The sequence below is a fragment of the Pimephales promelas genome, chromosome 10 (genome assembly GCF_988280905.1).
Source record: "Pimephales promelas chromosome 10, fPimPro1.hap1.1, whole genome shotgun sequence".
Lineage (NCBI taxonomy): Eukaryota > Metazoa > Chordata > Actinopteri > Cypriniformes > Leuciscidae > Pimephales > Pimephales promelas.
In genome coordinates, this window is record NC_142778.1 from 1,873,374 (window position 1) to 1,897,951 (window position 24,578).

The 24,578-nt window shown below is 36.2% G+C and overlaps 1 protein-coding gene across 2 annotated transcripts in view; it reads left to right on the forward strand.

Annotated features, from left to right (window-relative positions):
- The window catches only part of ltbp4 (latent transforming growth factor beta binding protein 4), an 80,315-nt gene that overhangs the window by 9,863 nt on the left and 45,874 nt on the right, over nt 1-24,578 (forward strand). For both annotated transcript variants that reach the window (XM_039647382.2, XM_039647383.2), the window contains exons 3-5: nt 1,449-1,734; nt 7,649-7,851; nt 15,071-15,265. In XM_039647382.2, the coding sequence (XP_039503316.2) occupies nt 1,449-1,734; nt 7,649-7,851; nt 15,071-15,265 (684 nt within the window). The remainder of the gene's footprint in view (nt 1-1,448; nt 1,735-7,648; nt 7,852-15,070; nt 15,266-24,578) is intronic.

Here is a 24,578-nt window from a genome sequence, read left to right on the forward strand (position 1 = left end):
AAAATAGTCCGAGTGCCTACAGTGGCTCAACCTTAAGTTTATCAAGCGACGAGAATGCTTTTGTGCTCAAAAAAACAAACAAAAATACTGACTTTATTCAACTCCTCATTTTCTTCATGCCATTTGACAGGCATTTCTTACTTGAGTCCATATTCAGTTTTCAATGAATGCTCATAAATTCAGGTTGGAGATTAAAATCTGTTCTTAATTAGTTTGCACTCGGCGTTCATCGTTCCAGTGTGTAGAAGTTATTTGAAAAACTGTTTGCGTCTTTCCATGTTTTATTGATTGATTTTATTAGGCTCATGTGGTTTAAAGATTTTTACGTTCATACAGCAGTAAAAATGTTTATTTGGATGCCTGAACATTAATACAATCCTTTCCTGTAAGTAGGCCAAACCTTTGAATTCCATGTTGAGCTCAGACGCACAATTAATCCAGTCTCTCAGCTTTACATTATAATCCACACCTTCCTAATCCTAGATCTACCAGCTAATAACTCACCCCTTGACTCATGTGCCCTTAAAGGGCCAGTGCGACTCAAAATACTGCATAAGACTGACATGACACCTTCATAATCATGACATATGTTATGAATATGAAGGAACTTTTATGCATGTTTGTGTGTCTTTCGCTCAGTTATGACATTTTTAATGCATATATGATTATGATTATGACACCTTGACATAAACCAATACATCATAACCTGTCAGTGTCTTTGTCATGACAACTTGACATTACTAAGACAAAAACACAACCTGCCATAGACATGATATAGCAGATTAATGATCAAACTTAAGAAACCAGCTAGCTTTATTGGTTAACATTACATTAAACTGTCAGCTGGTTGGTTTTGACATTGGCCGTCATGAAGACATTATAACTTTTTAATGACAAATTCAATGTGTACCACTGTAGTTGAGCTCACGAAAAAATTCATGACACAGTTATAATGCCTCATGACAGCCAATGTCAAAGCCAACCACATGACCGTTTAACTTAATTTTAATGTCAAGGTGTCATAACAAAGACACTGACAGGTTATGATGTATTGGTTTATGTCAAGATGTCATAACAAAGACATCTTAAACAATGTCATATTTGCATTTAATGACAACACACTTAATGACAGTTGTCATGAACATGCATAAACCCTATTTGATATTCATGACATGTGTCATGTGACTCATGTCATGGTTATGAAAGTGTCATGCCATTCCAATGCTCAACTGGATATGTGCTGTGCCCAAAAAAATCAGATCCCCAAAAATGTTTTTAGGAAAATAATGCTATGCAAAGTAGGCAAGGCAAGCACATTTATATAGCACATTTAATACACAATGATAATTCAAAGTGCTTTACATAATAATTAAAACTAAAACTGTAAAAAAGTAGTGGAAAGCCATCAACAGAATTGAGAAATAGTGTCTCTGTTGTTCTCGCTGTAGCCAGATGTCATCCGCGCTGCCATAATAAAGCAGTCTGTCGCCGGGCGAACGTCTGTCAGTGCCGTCCAGGCTTCCACGGCCATCGCTGTGAACATGCTGACGTCAACCCGACCCCCGGCACCTGGTCTGAGGCACAGCAGGGTCCCGTCGAACACTCGTACGGCGTCACCACGGCAACGGTTACCACGGCGACGCCTGCATCCACAACCCCCCACCCCGACATCTCCACATCTGCATCCAGCCCAGATCCAAGAAAGACACACTCATTACGCTGGCAACCGCACAGGTGAGTGAACTCTTCAGGAGTGACGCTTAAAGTGGAGATATCCGGCTGGCTCACACTAGTAATGGAAAGAGCATGTTGCTTTATGGGATACAGTACTACATGCTGCATTGTTTGGGGTTTTCCTACAGGAGGCGCTCTCGTACTGCAAATATACTGTCTGCATGCAGATTGCAGAATTTGCCTTTATCATGTTTGATTGAAGATATTTCTTGTTTATGCAGCATAACAGCTGTTGCCCAAAGTGCTTCACGATCACTAAAGTAATAATAGTACTGAGAGGGAAATAAGAAATGCACCAAACATAGACACCCATCAAACACCCATCATTTTATTTTATTTATTTATTTAACCTTTGTTTAACCAGGTAACAAGTTCTCATTTACAACTGCGACCTGGCCAAGACAAAGCGAAACAGTGCAACGAAAAACAACACAGAGGTAGAAATAAAAACAAATAAAACATACATTTAAAAAAAAAAAAATCCATATATAAAATCATAATATAGTACAGAATACAATTAATTGTAAATATGAATAACAAATCATGGATTTCTTCCAAAACAACCAGTATAACAGTGGTAATGGACTTTGTTTTTGTTCAACTCAGCTGGTCATGTTTGGAGACTTACTTTTTTAACTTATCAAAATGACTAATTTGGGTGTACAATTTTGTTATATGAAAAAAAAATGACATGGTGCACTTTTAAGTGTTTATGAAACAATCGTTCAAGATTTGCTGCCACAAAGTGGAAAAATGATGGGTGTTTTGACTAAAAATACGGATAAAGGTTCTGCAATCTAATCACTTTTCCCCAGATCTTACTCAATGTTGAATATATACATAAAACAGCAAATTTCCAAAGGGAAATTTAATCGTTTGTTAACAAACAAGGATTCATTACCTCAATAAGCGCATTGTCTTTATGGGGGTGAATGGGGGTTAAAATGCACTATTCAAATTTGTTGTAATTCAAGAATGCTTTGGAATATAAACCCAAGTTTGGTCTTGTTTAAAACAGTTAAAAAAATGAAAGTATGAAATGTTATGGAAGTTTAAATTTACAGTAAATGAAATATACTGTACTTTATATTTTTATTTTATATAAAATGTGTATTTTACAACATATTTTTTACGATAAAATTACTATAAAATCAAAACCATAATTCTAACCAAGTTTTGTTCCAAATTTGAAGTTTTGAATTGAAGTTCCCATGAGATTTTGTTTAGGTGTAGTACCAAAAATAGCCACCGGGTGCCACTGAATTCCATTGAATTTAGTGGTATATCACTTCTGTCACAAAATGAAAATAATATCAAATGATCAAATATAATGATGCCCAAAAGGGGAGGAGCCTGATAAAATAAGTACCGTTTCTATGGTAACGCAACATTCAATTATAAAACTGTTTTCACAGGAAGAATTATGAGTGTATAAGCTTTCAAATGATACCTAATTTATGATAACTACTAAAATATGTGAAATAATAAAAAAGGCAATAAAAAATAATATTATATTTTAGAGCATAATATATATATATATATATATTATCATTTTTAGAGGATAATATGATTCTATATTTTTTATTGAAAAAATACTAGATTATATGTTTTATTATGAACTTTTAGCATAAAAACAGCAAAAACTTGTCATAAATTCATCAATTTCTCTTCCTACATAATTTGTAACACAAAACAGGGGTAGAATATCTATTTAGAAGTCTTAGACCTTTCCAGCGATATTTAATTTGTCATAATTAGATTAGGATTTTATAGATATATTCCAGTACCGGGACGGTGACAGTTACGGGGTTAAACTAATACATTTTTAGCTAACTGTGATTTCTGAAAGACATAACTTGCATGAATGCATTTTCTGTAAAGCTGCTTTGAAACGATGTGCATTGTGAAAAGCACTATGCAAATACATGTGAATTTAAATTAAGTATGCCATTTAAAATATCAAGCACATAAATACATTAAATAGATATCAAATAGTTGGTCTAAACAACGATATTCACTTTGTAAATGTACTTTTAATTTAAAGAAAATGGATTTTTTTTTATTCCAGTTTGTGGAAATTCTATTTGTTACTGTGTTACTGGGATTTGCCTACAGGAGGCGCTCTCAGACTCCACATTTAAACAGACTCTACTTCACTCACTATCTAAAACTTGCACATTTCAAAATATCATTGTTTTTAAATGCTCTTCTTTTAAAAACAGGAAGAATACTTGACTTCTTAAATCTTCTTGAGGGATTCGTCTTGTTTACTAAAGGATTGTAAATCCATCCATGTGGTAAACAGCTGTTACACACACCGATGTTAGTTCTTTCTTTATACAGAGACCTTAACTAACCCTTATCGTCTCACGGCTCGCTCTCCACCCTGAAATGAAGAATAACGCTCTCTCTAATCTCACCTAATGTTTTGCCAAGGTGGATAATGTGGAGTAGAAGATGCACTGCTCACTCTCAAACTGACATATTTATTTTAACTGGCTGACCCATAGGCTGATGCTTCTTTTATATTGTATTCAGATGACAGAGGATGCGAAAGGTTGTGAAGAAAAGTGTTTTGATTGGAGAGCCACGCCTCATCTGATCTAAGATTGATGGAGCAGCGAATGCCATAAAGTTAAGAAGTCTTGCCCTTGTTGGACGACTCTGATCAGAGCTTTGATATTCAAGATGGAATATATTTACTCACCAAAGTGTATATGCGGTCATGGTTAAGAAATAGTTTACGACACACCAAGGTATCATCTTGCAACATCTTGATTTCGATGTTTTTATGGTGAATAGAAGACCGGAAACGTACGTGTTTAGCTTATTGTGTAATGCCAGGGTTTTCACAAGGAGATCCACAAAACAACAACAGTTTGTTGGTGAATTAGCCCAAAAATAATAATAAATAAACTTTGAAATTTGTGTAGAATAAGTGTTTGAATTGTGTGGGAAATCTCAGTTTGCATGATAATTTATATGGTTAAATGGTTAATTTAAACGGAACGGTTATAAAAAATATAATACTAGGATTTTTCTGTTTCAAACACGGTTTGAAATCACTGGTGTTTCTGACGGGGCTCATTTGCATATTCATAGAACCGCGAATATTAAATGAGGCGAGGGTGTCGAGTTACAGTCGAGCTATTTTAAGGCATGAAGACATGTCATTTTGGTGATTTTATCAAAAATTATTGACTACTGGGGGACTTTAACTTTGGTAAAATCCCTTTATATTATCGGTATCTATAATACCACTTTCAATACCACAGGAAACAAATTGCCACAAATTCAAGGGCAAAACATTTGCACATTATCTAAGGTAATTTATTTTTGACTATAATCTATTTTCTTAACTGAAACTCTTCTATCTGGGATTCTAGTACTAATAATATCTAAGATAGGAATGCATTACTATTGTAATACAATCACTGTAAAGGAATATTTCAAAATAAGCATGTTAAGTGTACAATTAACATACCTTGCAATAGTTGTAAAATCTGTATTTTGGCAACGTTAAACCATACAGTTTGGTTTTGTGTCCTAGTTTGAGAGATTTACTGCCTTTATTGAGGTCGATCGGACCCTCTCAGACGGCATGATCTCAGACTGTTGAGCAAGTCCTCTGGTGAACCTAAGCTTGGGAAGGAAGGGCCTGCCCTGTGGAAACACTTCTCTCACAATAGACTATTGAAAGTCTCCATTATAGGTCAGTTTGTTGCATACACACTCTGTACTGAGTCTGACAGCCTGCAATTTCTCCATCATTCAACAGTTTTTATATCACATTCAATGTGTGAACTAGATAAGTCCTCTGTGTTTGAAAGTACCGAGCCTGGCAACTAAACCCAGAATCGCTAAAGCAAGCAAATTCTGCTTTTATTTCCACACTCTTTGAAGAAATGGTTCATTTTAGAACCAGAAATGGTTCCATCCCCCGCTTCATAAATGGAACTCCAAAATGGTTCTATATAGAACCATTTTTTTTGTTCTATTGGCCAAGTATGGAACCCTAGGGTTCTATAGAACCCATAGGAACCCTTTTTTAAGAGTGTATAGAACCTTTTAGGGGTTCCAAATATGTAGCTCTGATAGAACCTTTTAAGGTTCTATATAGAACCTTTTCTTCTAAGAGTGCATGGCTTTTCAAGTAAGATATAAAGTAAGAACCTCTTTGTCTGAAATGTTTTTTTTAAAAGGTAGTAAATCATAAACTCTCAGAAAAAAAGGTACAAAAGCTGTCACTGGGGCTGTACCTTTACAAAGGGTAAACTTTTGTACCCAAAAGTTGCATATTGGTACCTTAGTGGTACATATTAGCACCTAAAATGGACATATTACCACCTAAAAAGGACATATTAGCTCATGAAATTGACATATTAGCACCTAAAATATACATATTAACACTTAAAATGTACATATTAGTACCTCAAATGTACATATTACCAACCTAAAATGGACATTAGCTCATGAAATTGACATATTTGCACCCAAAATGTACATATTAGCACCTAAAATGGATATATTAGCTCCTGAAATGGACATATTACCACCTAAAATGGACATATTAGCAACTAAAATGTACATATTAACACTTAAATGTACATATTAACAATTAAAATGTTCATATTAGCACCCAGAATGTACATATTAACACCTAAAATGTACTTATTAGCTCATGAAATGGACAAAATTTTACCTTTTGAAAAGGTACAACTTTTGTGACAACTTTTGTACCTTTTTTTCTGAGAGTGTAACAGTGTTTTTTCTTTTTCTTTTTCTTTTAGGAAATTCCCAAGTTTTTAGCTGTTTAGGGGATTTTTCCAATGCATAAATGGTTCTTTTGTTGACAATCCAAAAAAAAAAAAAAAAAACATATTGCACTTGGATGAAATAATTTAATTTTTTGATTCAGAGACATTATCTATATTTGAAAAATAGGCTATGTGACCGATTATCATTATGGTTAAATTAGCTGGAGCTCAGTGCAAATCTAGGAGTACCACAGGGCTCTGTATTAGGACCTATCCAGTTGTTCTATATCACGGTTTTCTGTGAATGAGTCCTCTCTCAAATCGTCTCGGTGTTTATACAGAGTGAGTGTGTGTATAACACATGCAGAGTTGGGAAGGTTGCATGTAAAATGGAAATGGCCATTTGCATGTTTTATAGGCTGTTTGCTGTTGACCTAAACTCACGTCAGCTTGTTTTCACTGTAAATTATCTCTGTTTGGGAAAATGAGCTCATGCTCAAGAGTCCATGCTGTGGATTTGAAAAAGATTTCCACATGTGCATCTGCTTGGGTACGCAATTGTACAGGAAACCACTACAAGAAGAAATTTGGTTATGTCTCTCTGTTTGCTGTGGAGTTCTTTTAATCATTTTAATGGACCATTAAGGACAATGTGAATTCAAAGCAGAATTGTCCGCCCACTTGAATGAGTAGTATAAAATGTCTTGAAGGATTTCTTGTGAATGTGAAAACGAAAATGTTGAACTTCTTTAATCTAAATAAAGTAGAATAGTTGACATTTATAAATAAAAAAATATTCAAACAAGAACGTTATAGGAACGTTCCATGTAGGTTATTTTTAGGTTCCATTTTTATAACGTAAGGAACGTTAAGGGAAAGTTCTAGGAACGTTCTGGGAACCAAAAACTAACCTTCCCAGAACGTTCCCAGAACCTAAATTTGTTTGCTGGGGGGCCCGTACCCCATACTCCCAGAGCACCCTCCACACTTGCTATAATGGCCTTTTCCAGGAAGAAACTGTAAAAAATTACAATTATACTTAAATTAGTTTGTCCAGAGAGTGTTTTTAGTGTTACGAACGTTTAATTGTGGATTTATTTTCGCAGTTTTAAAGGCATTCTCAGCATCCGCTGGTTTTGTTTTGCTTTGTGTTGCAGCTTAAAGGAGGCCGAGTCGGTCCTGTTGAAGAGAGCACTGTCCAGTGGAACCGGTGGAGAGAAGATCACTAGTGTTATACTGAAATACATTGAATCAGAGCGAAGAAGACTGGAGTCTTCATCCTCTACTGGAGAAACCAAACTGTCCAGCACCAAAACCTTCCACACTCAGCGTGGCCAATACACACTCCTTTATACTGCAGGTCAGTCCAAGCCGGTGAGAAATCGGGAAAAATTGAATGTTTTAGGAAATCATACACCTCATATCCTTAGCAAATAGGAATGAATCCTTGGCGTATAAGAATGAGATCCTGTCAATACTTGCAGTGGTGTGAATAAGTTTTGACCCCCATGCTAAAGTTGCCTAAAAAGAGGAATAAAAAATCATCTTTTGGATATTGATCTTAATGCCTTAATTAGAAAAATGAGGAAAACTCCAACCTTTAAGGACACCAATTTTCTTTGTGAATGAATAATGTATCATAAATAAATAAATGTTTTCCCTTAAAATACAGGGTGCATAAGTCAGGACACCCCTATGTTAAATTCCCATAGAGTCCCATAGAGTTTAATGGCCTTTGGGATTAAAATATCCCCACATCATCACACGCCTTCCACCACACCTAGAGATTGGCATGAGGTACTTTCCATAAGATCATCTTTCAATGCCAATCAAACCAGCTATTAGGCTAACTGAAGTAAAACCATGCCAATCTCTAGGTGTGGTGAATGGTGTGTGATGATGTGGGGATATTTTAATCCCAAAGGCCAAGGGAACTTTATCAGGATGCATATTATCCTGGATCCATGAAATAACTGGCTTTTAAAAATAAAAATCTGCCTGACTCTATGGGAATTTAACATAGGGGTGCCCTGACTTATGCACCCTGTATTTTAAGGAAAAACATTTATTTATTTATGATACATTATTCATTCACAAAGAAAATTGGTGTCCTTAAAGGTTGGAGTTTTCCTCATTTTTCTAACTAAGGCATTAAGATCACCATCCAAAAGATGATTTTTTTATTCCTCTTTTTAGGCAACTTTAGCATGGGGGTCAACTTATTCACACCACTGTAAATGGTTGCTTAGACAGCAATGAGATTAAATGAAGAGCAAATTAGATCTCAAAAACTTGTGTCTGAAATCAAACGTCAGAAAGTTCATTATGAAATCAAACTCAAAGACCAAACAATCTGACTTACTTTTTTAAGTTAAACCAACAATATTTTTTAACAAAAATACAACTGTTCATTGTTAGAGCTAATGTTAACAAATGGAACCGTATTGTAAAGTGTTTTCACAAGTATTTTATCAGGTACTAAATTGAGAGCAAAATACCTTATCCGTCATGTTTGTCCAGTAAATCACGAACAATTGGAAAAGTCACGGGGCTTGAGAATGTTGTTGTGGACCTATGAAGGTTTATACGGGTTTCTGTGCCAACATGTTAACCTTTTATTTGCCAGAAGCATCGCTGGCTTCAAAGCAGCAGAATATCTTGTTTTAATAATTCGGCCTGTTTCCTGGTTTTAAAACTTTTGTGCCGTGATAAGGTTTATCTGCCTGTCGATTTGGGTTTGCATGGAGGCAGTCCTTGATACGCCATTGTAGCTTATTCCTGCCATTGTTTAGTTTGGCCCAGAGGTGATGCTCAGTAATTGCTCAGGAGATGGATGTGCTTTTTTGCTAATGGGAACCCCTGTGTCTCCATGACCTCATAACACGCGGCCGGCCCTCGGTGGCAGCGGACGGGGAGTTTGGGGAGGCTGACCTCTTTCTCACTGACTCACACACAGACACACAGACGTCTAATGTTGCTTATCTCTAGATTTATAGTCTTTAAGCCCTTGAATATGAAGGTGTAGCTGATAAGTAAAGCTCTGTGGAGATGAAACTTTAAATGGCATGTTACTGCAATTCCTTAGTCAGGCCAACAATTCATGGAATTCACTTCAAATGTTGTTATTTAGGTAGGGTTATTATCATGAACTAAAACTATATTTTTTATGACTTTAAATAAAATAAACATTAACTAAAATAATATCAAATATAAATAAAAATTTAAAATCTAAAACTTATTTTATTTCAGTTAGTTACCAAGGGAACATTTCTATTTTTTTTTTTTTTTTAGTTTAAGTTGATGTACTAAAATAACTTAACTTAATTCTTAAAAACTGTGTATATATGTATTTAATAAAAAATAATAATAAATAAATAAAAATGACAAAAAAAACACAACAAAGTTACTAAAATGTAGAATAAAAATGAAAACAGAAAATATCAAAAATAAAATGTAATTTAAAAAATTCTCAAAAAATAATAATAGTCTATATCAATGATAAAACGTTTTAATTACTTGAAATAAAATAAACATCAACTGAAAAAGTACAATATGAATAAAAATATTTTATTTCTGACAGTTGGCAACATTTCAATTATTTTTAGATTATGTTGAAGTAATAAAATAATATATATATATATTATATAAATAAATATATATAAACTATATAAACTATATATTATTAAACATTTATAAAATATTTAGAGAAAATAAATATAACAAAACAACAAAATGACTGCAAGTTTGACTAAAGCTAAAATGAAAGCAGAAAATAATTCAAAACATTGACAAAAACTATAATAGTACTAGAATATATCAATGATAAAAATAACTTTAAAAAATGAACATTAACAAAATAATATAAAATTTAAATAAAAATTTAAAATCTAAAGCTTATTTTATTTCAGTTTGTTACCAAGGGAACTTTTCTATTTTTATTTTTATTTTTTAAGTTGATGTACTAAAATAACTTAACTTAATTCTTAAAAACTGTGTATATGCATTTAATAAAAAAATAAAAAAAATAAAATAAAAATGACAAAAAAACACAACAAAGTTACTAAAATGTAGAATTAAAATGAAAATAAAATGTAGTCAATATCAATAAAAAAACGTTTTAATTACTTGAAATTAAAAAAAAACATCAACTGAAAAGTAAAATATGAATAAAAATATGCATTTTATTTCAAACAGTTGGAAACACAAGATTTACGCACATTTATAAAATATTCATAAAAAATAAATATAACAAAAGCAACAAAATGACTACAAGTTTGACTAAAGCTAAAATGAAAGCAGAAAATAATTCAAAACATTCACAAAACTATAATAGTACTAGAATATATCAATGATAAAATAAAAATAACTTGAAATAAAATAAACATTAGCTAAAATAATATCAAATATGTAAAAAAAATACATGAAGTAAAATAATAAAAAATAGACATGTATATATGTTCATATATTATAAGTTTTAAACACATTTATTAAATTTATGAAACAAAATCACTAAAATTAAAATGAAAAGACAGTAAATGAGCACTGTTATGCAGAAGTTACAGCAGAAGAATATCTGAGCTGTGGTTATTTTGGGTTTCCTGAGCTTGTCATGTTTGAGACTGGTTTTATGTAATGAAGTGTGTTCTGTAGCCCACAAACATTCCCAAGAGGCTCTTCCTAACACCAGTCCGGGCCTTTAAATCCAGATCCAGCGTAAACACACCCCTGGACTGCCGTAACCTCAGGGCTTCCCTGTGCTCTCCTTCCGACAGCACGTTAACTCGAAACACAAGTAATACACCTTCTCCGGACACATATCGTCAACGCTTATTGCCTGTCGCAGTGGGAAAAACTGGACTGAGGAATGAGGGATGTCGCCTCACATGGAAAACACACGAGTCGCTGCCAAATGCCAGATCTCTCGAAATCCAAGACTCAACGCCGGCTGTAAAGGCCGAGTCCAAGTTTCCACGCTGAGAGAGTTTGTAATGTAGAGAGGGAGAAACTCGGAACTACTTCTCTTTAACGACTCATTTTTCTGACGATGAATGAAATGGCACACTTTATAAATATTTTGTGTCACGAGTCAATAAGATGAGAGTTGTGGGCGTCAGGAGCGTTACACAATAGTTTGACCCTTAAGATCTTCATCACGAGTTTGTTTTGCCAAATATGAATGCTTGTGTGAAAGGCTGTTGATAGTGGATTTTGCTAAGCTTATAATTAATTAATGCTGTATTTTTCCTTGTGTCTGTGCACTAATATGACCTCAGGAGTTTCTATTTTAGATTCAGAGGCCATGATTGTGGCACAAACCAAATGACAATATCAGAGTTAAGCTGCACATGTTATTGAAATATTGATTATTTGAATGAATTGAAAAATAAAAAAATAAAATTTGAATTGAATGAGTTGAAAAAATGATGTTAAATGATAGAACTGATCATTATTCGTGATAAAAAGACGCAGATAAAATGACTTGCTGTTGTGCATATAGAAGACCAAAAACTGCAATTTAATACATACACTCTAAAAATGCTGGGTTGTTTTAACCCAATTTTGGGTAAAATATGGACAAACCCAGCCCTTGGGTTACATTTTTAAATTACATTTTTTAACCCAATGGCTGGGTATGTCCATATTTTACCCAAAATTGGGTTAAAACAACCCAGCATTTTTTAGAGTGTAAATAAATAAATGCAAAGACGTTTATTTATATTGTTAAGTTTTAGAAAAACAGCACAAAAAAGTTTTAAACTACACTCTAAAAAATGCTGGGTTGTTTTAACCCAATTTTGGGTCAAATATGGACTAACCCAGCCGTTGGGTTAAATTTTTACATTACATTTTTAACCCAACATTTCAGGTTTGTCCATATTTGACCCAAAATGGCGTTAAACCAACCCAGCATTTTCTAGAGTGTAAGTTTGGCATCCTGAAGTTGACGTTTAACATTTGATGAAGGGTTAGCACCTTCTTTGACTAGATATTTCTTTAATCATTTTAAGACCTATTTATTTTACAGAAGGTGCCAGTACATGTTTTTAGAGTAACTTACCCAACACTGCTGTTTTTGTACAAAAACTCATTGGTTTCATGGAAATGCATCAGGACACATTTTAGTAGAGAATTGATGACAGAGCTATATTGGCGTTCAATATAACCCCAGGTTCATTATATTGTGTGTGTCTGTTTCTGATTCAGTACCACATGACATCATTTACAACAATAAAGTTACAAATTCAACTTCATTTTCCAAACAACATGAGGAACAACACTGGTTGCTATAGTAAAGCATGTTTTACTGCCTCATTCATATGTAAAACACTGACATCATGACACAGTTGAACAGCTCCTCCCAAATGATTGATGGAGTCGTATTTAAGGGAAAATGACAGTAGCTGTTGTTTACTTCTATAAATGTTTGTATTAAATGTCATTGTAGGGCCACGGCAAGCGTTCAGTCTGAGTAAAGTGATCCACAGGTCATCCGTATAGGAGTGCGTTTCCCAAACACATCGTTAGCCAAGTTCCGTCGTTACCAGCAGTTCAACAAGTCGGTGTTTCCCGAAAACATCGTTCCAACAAACAGCGTCGCAGAGTTGTGTGTGTGAGCGACAGATCTCGACCTGTGGTTAGAAGCAGAGTCTTAGTTTGCATGACATGTGGACTCCAGAAATCCTGATCTTGAGCAAAATAAGCAAAATGACATTCAGTCCAATCTGTATATTTAACAGTGTTGTAGTCGAGACTAGCTCACTCGATTTAGAGTTGAGGCCGAGACCATAAAGGGTCGAGTCCGAGTCGAGACCGAGACAAAAGAGAGTCGAGTCCGAGTCAAGACCGAGAACAAAGAGAGTCGAGTCCTAGTCGAGACCGAGACCATAGAGGGTCGAGTCCGGCTCGAGACCGAGAACAAAGAGAGTCGAGTCCGAGTCGAGACCGAGACCAAAGAGAGTCGAGTCCGGCTCGAGACCGAGAACAAAGAGAGTCGAGTCCGAATCGAGACCGAGACCACAGAGGGTCGAGTCCTAGTCGAGACCGAGACCAAAGAGAGTCGAGTCCGAGTCGAGACCGAGAACAAAAATAGTCGAGTCCTAGTCGAGACCGAGACCATAGAGGGTCGAGTCCGGCTCGAGACCGAGAACAAAGAGAGTCCGAGTCGAGACCGAGACCAAAGAGAGTCGAGTCCGAGTCAAGACCGAGAACAAAGAGAGTCGAGTCCGAGTCGAGACCGAGACCAAAGAGAGTCGAGTCCAAGTCGAGACTGAGACCATAGAGAGTCGAGTCCAAGTCGAGACCAAAGAGAGTTGAGTCTGAGTCGAGACCGAGACCAAAGAGAGTTGAGTCCGAGTCGAGACCGAGACCATAGAGGGTCGAGTCCGAGTCGAGACCGAGACCAAAGAGAGTTGAGTCTGAGTCGAGGCCGAGACCAAAGAGAGTCGAGTCCAAGTCGAGACCAAAGAGAGTCGAGTCCGAGTCGAGACCGAGACCAAAGAGAGTCGAGTCCAAGTCGAGACCGAGACCACAGAGAGTCGAGTCCAAGTCGAGACCAAAGAGAGTCGAGTCCGAGTCGAGACCGAGACCAAAGAGAGTCGAGTCCAAGTCGAGACTGAGACCATAGAGAGTCGAGTCCAAGTCGAGACCAAAGAGAGTTGAGTCCGAGTCGAGACCGAGACCATAGAGGGTCGAGTCCGAGTCGAGACCGAGACCGTAGAGGGTCGAGTAAACTGGAATAAAAATGAATCTAAAATATATACTGTAAAAAATGAAAACTTCTAAAGAAAAAATAGAATATATGCAACAAAATAACCTAATTCAAAATATGAATAAAACCTATAATAGTATCTGAATGATGCTAAAATTGGCATTGAGTTTGTGTAAAAGAGCAGCGTGAGCATTCCTCAAAATGACTCCACTTGATGGTGACGGAATGCTTAATTCTCGCTGAGCTATTCCTCAATGTCCAGAGCACACTGCAGGGGAACCGTTAAAGCTTGCCAAATGACAGTGCTGAAAATGCAGAGTGAAAGAAAAATACACCCCTTCCTTCATCTACAAGCCCCCTGTACACACACACACACACACACACACACACACACATTAAACGGCGCTGACCTCACCCCCGTGTGCAAAGCCAGAGACTCGAAGTCTCTCTCCCTCTCCCCCATAGTTTTCTCTCTTTCGCCGCCCACTCCGGTCTCTCCTGCTCATATGACAGAAAGTTCTGCGCATTGGGAAGCCTGTCAGTGTGTGTGTGTGTGTGTGTGTGAGCGCAGAGTAGAGCAGAGTGAGAGCTAGATGGACCCGAGAGTTTGCTTGCAACAGCACCTTCAAACATCAGGGCAGCCCTCGACTCCTTAACAAACACACACACACACACACTGTGTTTGTGTTTGGCACACCCGATATCAGAGCAAACATATCGTTTTAGTGCACTAGTTGGGATATTTTCTGGGACAATCCAAGAAAAAGCCTCCTCCTGTGTCATGTGTGCGTGATGTGAACAGGATTCGCCATGCGTCCTCTCAGACTGACTCTTCTGCTCCTCTTGGGCTTTGCCGTGTGTCTCTCTCTAGCCGCCGCTCAGCACTCCTCGTCCTCGCTCGCCCACGGGGGTCCCGAGCGGATTAAAGTGCTCTTCACCCCCACCGTCTGCCGGCTGCGCTGCGCACAGGGACGCTGCACCAACTACTGCGAGCGCGGGAACATCACCACCATCTACAACAGCGAGCAGGGAGGACAGACGCCGCCGGGGTCCGGATTCAGAGTGTGTGAGTACACACACACACACACACACACACTAGTGGCATCCTGGAAGATATGGACCAAAGACACACTAAAAACACTAGCAGTGTAATTTCAGTAAAGTGTGAAAGGTTTCAAATCCTCATCTACTGAAAATACATGATCAAATATATGAAATAACATTTAAATAAACTTTGAGACTTTACAAACAAATTATTTATTTAAACTTGAATTATTTATTTTAAAAACGTTGTCGGGATTTGATCCCCACACTAAAAAATGCTGGGTTTTTTAACCCAATTTTTGGGTAAAATATGGACAAATCCAGCCATTGGGTTAAGTTTTTTAATTACATTTTTAACGCATCGTTTGGGTTAGTCCGTATTTTACCCAAAATTGGGTTAAAACAACCCAGCATTTTTTAGAGTGATTGCATGCTAAATTTATAATAATGTATTATGTAAATAAAACAATTATTTTATTTACATTCTAGACAATGCTGGGTTGTTTTAACCCAAATTTGGGTCAAATGTGGACAAACCCAAATGTTGGGTTAAAAATGTAATGCAACTTAAACTTTCACTTTCAACTATACATTTTTTTAATTGCATTTTTAACCCAGCATTTGGGTTTGTCCATATTTGACCCAAATTTGGGTTGAAACGACCCAGCATTTTTTAGAGTGTACATACAATTATTTATATATTAAAAATATATATTATTATATTTCAGAATATATAAAAAAATATTTTTATTATTAATACATTATTATTATTCATTATGAATAATTTTAATTATATCTAAAAAAAAAATGCTGGGTTGTTTTAACCCAATTTTGGGTAAAATATGGACAAACCCAGCCATTGGGTTAAAAATGTAATTTAAAAATGTAACCCAGTGGCTGGGTTTGTCTATATTTTACCCAAAATTGGGTTAAAATAACCCAGCAATTTTTGAAATTTTATAATTACAGTATGATGGACAGAACATATATGGTATATAATTACATATATTATAAATTAATAAAACAATAAGCTTCATCCTCATGAGGACCAAAAAAAGAGGTCAAAGTTTACGGGTATTGCTGTTGGAACATTTGGTCCCCATAATATAGGAAATGATCACATACACACACACAACCCAAATGTACATGCACAGACCTGCATGTGTGTAAGACATCCATCTGAAAGTATTTACGAGCAGTGTGTGTTTGTGTCGAGGCATCTGTTGTGTCTGCTGCTCTTCAGGAGCTCATCCCTCACTCGCACTGAGAGATGGAGACGTGTGCACTGAGAGCACTGCTGCTGTCTGTGTGTTTTTATCTTTTCTCAGATGTGTGTGTTACAGTGTGGTCCAAAAAGTCTGAGATCTCATTGAAAATCTGGGCTTCAAAATCGAATTTTAATTGTTCATGAAATTATTCAAGATTAAGATTATTATTAGACAAGACATAAGATTATTAAAAATGTAATAATCTTAAATATTCATTAATATTTTAATTCAAATTCATAAAGGTTCATTGCATAAGAAAATATACACTGTTTTTGACATTTTTCAATGTTCAGTGTTATTTTCTGATCTACTCTAAAAATGCTGGGTTGTTTTAACCCAATTTTGGGTCAAATATGGACAAACCCAGCCATTGGGTTACATTTTTTTAATTACATTTTTAGCCCAGTGTTTGGGTTTGTCCATATTTGACCCAAAGCTGGGTTAAAACAACCCAGCATTTTTAGAGTGTACCATGGTATTTCAAAGTAAAATAAATACTGTGATATTACCAAAGCATTTTCATGCTAGTGTCCAAATATCCATGCAAATGTTTTTTTTTTTTTTGTTTTTTTTTTTTCTGCAAGAAGTGATCTATCAAATCTAAATTCATTAACAACACACTCTAAAAAATGCTGGGCTGTTTTAGCCCAATTTTGGGTCAAATATGGACAAACCCAGCCATTGGGTTACATTTTTAAATTTCATTTTTTTTCATTTAAATTTTTTTTGAATTTAAAAAAAAAAAAATTCAATATTTGACCCAAATTTGACCCAGAATTGGGTTACCCAATAACCCAGCATTTACAAATAATCTCGGCAATGGTATTTTTTAAGTAGTTTGGAGTGCAAAGTAAACACCATGCTATAATTATTCATTGACATGTTGCACTTTAAAAATTGCTGGGTTGTTTCAACCCAACGTTGGGTCAAATATGGACAAACCCAGCCATTGGGTTCAATTTTTTAATTACATTTTTAACCCAACGTCTGGGTTTGTCCATATATGACCCAAAGTTGGGTTAAAGCAACCCAGCATTTTTTAGAGTGTATATATAAAAGCAAGATGGTATTGGGTCATCAGCAAGACCTGAACCAAAGCAGCCTTGGGTTTCCTGAGCGCACTTATTCTGAGTCACCGTATCAGGGTACGTTTCTGTAAGGCTTGCACACTCCTCTTGACTTGAGTTTCCACCCGGGACCTGTTTCCTATTCGACTCTTGCTTCGAGTCCAAGAGAAAATCAGCTCCAACAGTCCAGTAACATTGTGACCTATTTATACAAGCACTGCCTGCAATCTCCATCAAGAGAAACTTATCTCACAGCAAAGCTTCCTCTGATGAGTGGTATACATTTGTGTTTTCGTCTGGTAAACACGCTTCTTACATAAAAGGTGGAGATGATTTACACACATTCTCCAGCGTCCAGCTCAAGCTGTTCGCCGATAAACGGGCATAAACACGCATGCCGTGTTTGTGGCATCGAAGGAATGGCGTTGGCTTCGAGTTCTGAGAAATACGCAACTCATTTATCAGTCTTGGAAACCTCCGCCCATGCTTGTCAGAGCCTCTTTTTAGTCGAGCGAATGGACTGTGGAGGTTACGTCTTTCTCAGTGACTGGCACGGGCACCAGGGTAATTTTTTGAGTCATTTGACGGCTGAATTATGACTACGAGATCGATTCGAATCTGATTGTAAACGCATAGTGCAAGTTTGACCGCTGTGGGGGAGCTGAAAAAAAATGATTCAGAGCTCTTTATATAACTATTTATATAAATATGCATTCATCTCAGTGGATTAGATTCTGATTAGAAACATTTGTCTCCACTATTCTGTTGCTCCCTGCAGTCACTTTCTGTGGATCCATGTGGGATTGTTAGTCGTGTTTCTTCTGGATTTTGCTTCCTTTGGCCTGGAAGCATTTCATCTTCACCTAATTGATGTCATGTGGTGGAGATTGCAGAGCTCAAGACTGTGACTAATTTGGACACACTCACACACACACACAAAGTGACAATAATTGAAAGTCCCAACATTGGCTCATTGGAAAAACATATTTCAAAACTCAAGGGTTCATTGGGGTTCTATATATGAAGCATGGCGTTCTTTCCTATGCTAAAAAGGTTGTATAATGACAAGAAAGAACCCTTATGGCACAAAGGTTCTTTATATGCTATTATTCATTCATGTGTATATAAATATATTACATTATTTTACAACATTTTGTAGTTGTAATTAAGTTATTGTTTATTAAACTGGTAATATCACATTTTAATGATGCTGATTTTTGGAGGAGAAAAACTGAAATGGCACTCTTCGTGTGATACTGATTAACTTCATAAAATGATATAAATATATACATTTTCTAACCCCCTTATCTTGAATGCATTCATAAATACAGTTTAGGGTCTTGATGTTTGTCGATAATATGAAATATTTAATCCGGAAAGGACAAAACAAATGATAATGATGAACCCAAAAGGTTCCATATAGAACCTTTTTCCTGGCTACAAAGGTTTGCAATTCTGAGAAATAAAGTTGTAATTGCCAGATATAAAGTCGCAATTCTGAGAAATAATGTCATAATTGCAAGATATAAAGTTGCAATTCTAAAAAATAAAGTCGTAATTGCAAGATATAAAGTCGCAATTCTGAGAAATAAAGTCGTAATTGCGAGATAAAAAGTCTAAATTCTGAGAAATAAAGAAAGAATTGAGACTTTTTATCTCACAATTCTGACTTTTTTTCTCACAATTGTGAGTTTATATCTCGAAATTCTGACATCTTTTCTCACAATTGTGAGATATAAACTCGCAATTGCGAGTTATCAGGCCAATTCTAAGGGAAAAAAAACTAACATTTTTCCCCTCAGAGTTTATATCTAAAAATTCTGACTTTATAACATGCAATTTCGACTTTATATCACTCATTTCTGACTTTATAACACGCAATTCTGACTTTATATCTCGCAATTCTGATTTTATATCACGCATTTCTGACTATAACACGCAATTCTGACTTTATAACACGCAATTCTGACATTATAACACGCAATTGTGACTTTATATCGTGCAATTCTAAGAAATAAAGTCAGAATTGTGAGATAAAACTCGCAATTACCTTTTCTGTGGCGAAAACAATAATCAAATTGCAGACTGAATGGAGTTATTGTCTCCCAAAAGAAAAGATTCTGAACTGCCTGAAACTGTAACTAATTAGCATAATGCCTGCCTGTGGTCTCCATTGGCTGATCAGTGCCTCTTAGCTCCGCCCTCAAACACTGTAGAGTATCTGAGACTGGAAGAGTTTGGTTCAAATTCAGAGATTCAGATATGATAATAAGTGTTTGGTTTCAGACCAATCACAGCAGACTGCGCAATCTGACCAATCAGAGGAGAGAAGCTCTCACATAGGGCGGGGTTTATAGAGACTGAATCCTTGATCGAACCATTTCAGATACTGAACGAAAAGAGGTGTAGGAGACTGCTAAAACAAAAACTATATATTAAAATATAAGTGAGAAGCTCAATGAACTGAAGCACTTCTGAAGAGCTTTCTTTATTTTTTTAGTCTGGATGCCTGGGTTTGAAGATGAGTGTATGTGTGTATGAATGCACTGAGCATCTGTAAGCGATCTGAGGCACGTGTGTGCAGGGCTGGTTGTAAGTCTCCTCCAATAGCAGGCTGTGGGCTTTGGATGAACGGAGAGGCGAACACGTGGTGCCGAATACAAGCATGCGATCCTTCCTCTGCTTCAGCTGAAATCAGTGGAGAAAGGGGGAAACGGAAGAAAAATCAAGCAGCTATTTGTTCTCACTCGCACATATATGTGTGCCGTATCTCTGAGGGTTCATTATTATACCTGCAGTGGAGCTCAGGGCCCTGAAACATCTGGACGATGGCAGAGAGCCAGAGACTATCAGGCGTTCACAACATGTGTGTTATGGTGCATTTACTGTACATGTGTGTGGATGTTTCATAAAAGATTCATGTGTCATCCTAGTTGTCACGATATGGAAAATTCTTCCATGCAATCATGCCTCGACATTAGGTGAAGTATATCAGAGAGGTTTGTAATTCTGCACAGCAAACTTTTGAACCCTGGTGTATAGCTTTATATGCTTCTGACTCCACACGGGCATGTAATCACTAAAGCAGGTTTCCAAAATCTGCCTGGACACATTTGTGAGAAAACCGAGCCATGAGTCTCACAATCATAACAGATTTGCATTTGCATGCACTAGATTTGGTATTCGTTCAAAAGGTTACATGCATGGTTTGTATTTATTTGTGAAATATTAACTAGGCTCATTGATCACTGTAAACCCTAACGGTCAAAATAATTAATTGGTTTGAGTAAGACAAAGTTAAATTCAACGAATTAGTTCAGTTAAATTATTTTTTATGAGTATTTAGCACTTTCTATTTCTTTCAAGTTCACAGAACTGGTATATTTTAAGTAAACTGAACTGTTTCATTGTTTTGAGTTTTATGAAATTATTTATTTTAATTTAGACGAACTTAAGTTTAACTGAAACGGCTGGGAGTACAATAGATTTAAGTTATAGTAACTAATTAGTACTATTTACCCAAGTTATCTTAACAATAAGTTGAGTTACTTGGAAAAAAATCAAACTTTTTTTATGCTTAAATTGTTTGAGTTAATAAACTTAAATGATTTAAGGCAATCGGTTTGAGTTGAACTAACTCATCAGGTTTTACAAATTGACTTTTACTCATTGCTTTGCGAGTCGAGTTTCCTTTGCAAAGCAGATCGAGTTTGTTTGTTTAATTATGGCACAAAATTGACTCCATAATGTAGCCTCAATACATTTTCTCATTGCTCAGCGAATCCCTCCGTCAGCATGTTTCATCCATTGAAATGAATTGATTCGCAGCATCACATGTCTTTAATTTGCCTTTGACTCGAGGGTTAATGCATTCAGCTTTGAAGTTCATGTGTACATGTGTGGATACAATCCTCTCTTGAGACTCCCATTCCCAACATGCATATGTCTAATTTGAGCCTTTTAAACACAACCCTTACACTGGTCCACCCATGACCAGCAGGATCTCTTCATTTAAGATGAAGATAGCAGACTCTCTGAATGAATCTGAATCTTTGAAGTGCAAATGAGAGCTTGGAGCGTCTCCAATGAAAATGGCTTTTTCTTCCATTCATCTCCTGTCAGGAGTTTTATCATCTTGTTGTTTCAGTCAAGCGCTGTATTACTGGCCTTTCATTGTTTCAAAAGAATGTTATTTACATATTTCCCCCCTCACTGAAAGTGTAGATTTGGCTTCCTGTTATCTGGATGGAGCCAATATTTATCCGAACGCTCATTAGATTCAAAACAACAGAATATCTGGTCCAGAAATGAAGGTGGAAAGCTGGAAAATGAGAAGGTACTCTCACTCACCCCTCGCTTTCTCATTTACATCTATAGTTGTCTGTGTTACGATACAGTTTCATTTGTATAAAGCACAAGGTAATGGTTAGTATACAGCGAATGAGATCATCTCCACAATTATCTTGTGTCTTGCACGTCAGGCGCGAATGATTTCAATGTTAAGTCAATGCAAAGACGCGTTACGCGCATAAAAATTCCTGTGGCGCGAATGAGGCGTAAAGCGCCGCGCGGTAGATGCGAATATGTCTCATTCTCGCGTCAAGTTTGCTCGAATGGTGCGAATTGAGCGTCTGGCGCGTTAAGCGCAAATTATTTAGTTAATGTGACTATTTGTGCATTCACGCGTTTGACGCTAATTTGTATCTGCTGCCCGAGTTGAAAAATTTGAACTTTGGTGTCAATTCGCGCCGCGTTAACCAATCAGGAGCCTAGCTGCTTGCTCACGTGGTGAAGGATCTAGATGCTTCAATAAATTATTTTGTCTAGTGTGGTTCTAATGCACTGATGACATTGACGCACACTGGTGCAATATAACTTTGTTACTTTACTTAAGTACATTTTTCACGTATCTTTACTTTACTTAAGTAGAATAAATAGTGCATACTTTTTACTTTTACTTTGTTACATTTTGCAGCAATTATTACTTTCTACTCCACTACATTTCTACAACTTCTGTTACTTTTTCGTTACATTTTCTGGTCAGTTTTTCCCCTGCCAAAACGTAATCTGACCGTCCGTTCGTTGCACGTTTGTCTCACCAGTGACGTTTGGTCGCCAAAGTAAGATATATCAACCCGGTCACACTAAATGCGTCTTGCACGCAGTGCATTTATCGTCCAATTTATACGCTAAAATTTTTATTTATGTGCATAGGAAACGCACCGTGTGTAATATACGTTTGGTAAGGATTATGGCAAGCCAAGAGGTTCAGAAATTACACCATAAATTAATCGCGTTTTCTGCCAAACATAGTTATTAACATATAGGAAGGTTAAGCATGATGTGTAAATTGACTAATTGCAAGCTTGTTTCCGAAATGGTGACAACAAATTTTTTCCATTATTATTGAAGATCATTATAGGAGTATTGGGTTGAATGAGCTAGAATTAAATGTTTTATTAATCATTAGAAAATAGACATTAAGAGAATAAATTGTTTTGCAAGTATTTTTACTTTTAATACTTAAAGTACATTTAAAATCAGGTACTTCTTACTTAAGTATGGTTGTCATTGTGTTACTTCTACTTTTACTAAAGTAAATATCTATCTGGTTATTTGTACTTTTACTTAATTACTGAAATTCAGTACTTCCTCCACCACTGTTGACACATGAATGGGGCGTATTCCTGTCTATTGCGCCGCGCTCTACGCCTTAGTGCCGCAGGAATTTTTTACATTGAAATCAACATTAAAATCATTCGCGCCTGACGCCTGGTGTTAACGCGCCATGAGCGCGAGCTCATGAAGCTCCGCCCTCAAAGCTTATTTGCATTTAAAGGGCACACACTATTCAGCGCGTTTTTCTGAGCCCCAAAAAATGACAATTTAAACATGCTGTAAAAAATGATCAGTTTGGTATTTTGAGCTGAAACTTCACATACAAATTCTGGGGGCATCAGATACTTATTTTACATCTTGTGAAAAGGGGCATAATACGGGACCTTAAAGAAACCACTTAGCTTTATGGGTTAACATTACATTAATGGGGTCATGAACTGGCTTTTTAAAATTTATTATATTGATTTCTGCGGTGAACTTATGACGTTTGCTTGGTTTTTGCATTCAAAAACATAAAAAATGAATATTATTACAGTTTAACTTCATTTAATGTCAAGTTGTCATGACAAAGACACTGACAGGTTATGATGTATTGGTTTATGTCAAGATATCATGACAAAGACATCTTAAACAATGTTATATTTGCATTAAAAATGTCATTATTGAGTGAATGACACTTAATGACAGTTGTCATAAACATCCATATGTCATGTCACGGTTATGAAGGTGTCATGTCAGTCTTATGCACACCCCTTCAAGTAAAGTGTCACCGAAATGGGTTTAATGTGCCGACAACATGCGACAAATGCCACAATCTGTGATGAGAATGGATTTTACAGACCTGTTGGACTCAAATGTCTAAAATAATAATTTTTCTACTGACAAACCTCCAAGAAACATCCTTTAATCCGCATATCATTCTGTTTTCAACAGGGATTCAAAAAGTTTGGGAAAAAGTCAATCCATTCCGTTTTCTGTGAACTCCAGTCCATTCCATGAGACTGTGTGATCGAGCCCATTAAAGTTCATTAAGCGTTTTAATTTGCTATAATCAACGGGAGACGTTGATATAGTCTCATAGGGTCCAGCTCACATTTATGATTTGCATTCTTATTTGTATATGTTTGTCGATGTTTGATTTATCATTTGATGTTTAGCTGTTTCCTAGCAACAATATAATACGACCACAAAAGGGTTTTAAAATAATGTGCCATTCGTACAGGAGCGAATCAGCGCCGTAAAAATGAAGGATAAGAAACAAAAGGTATATCTCATCTCACTGAATATAATTGTTTGAGTGACCTCAGCATCCCAAAGTCCCAAAACTAAACTGCACAGATTTCTCACTTCACACACACACACACACACACAAACTCTTGTC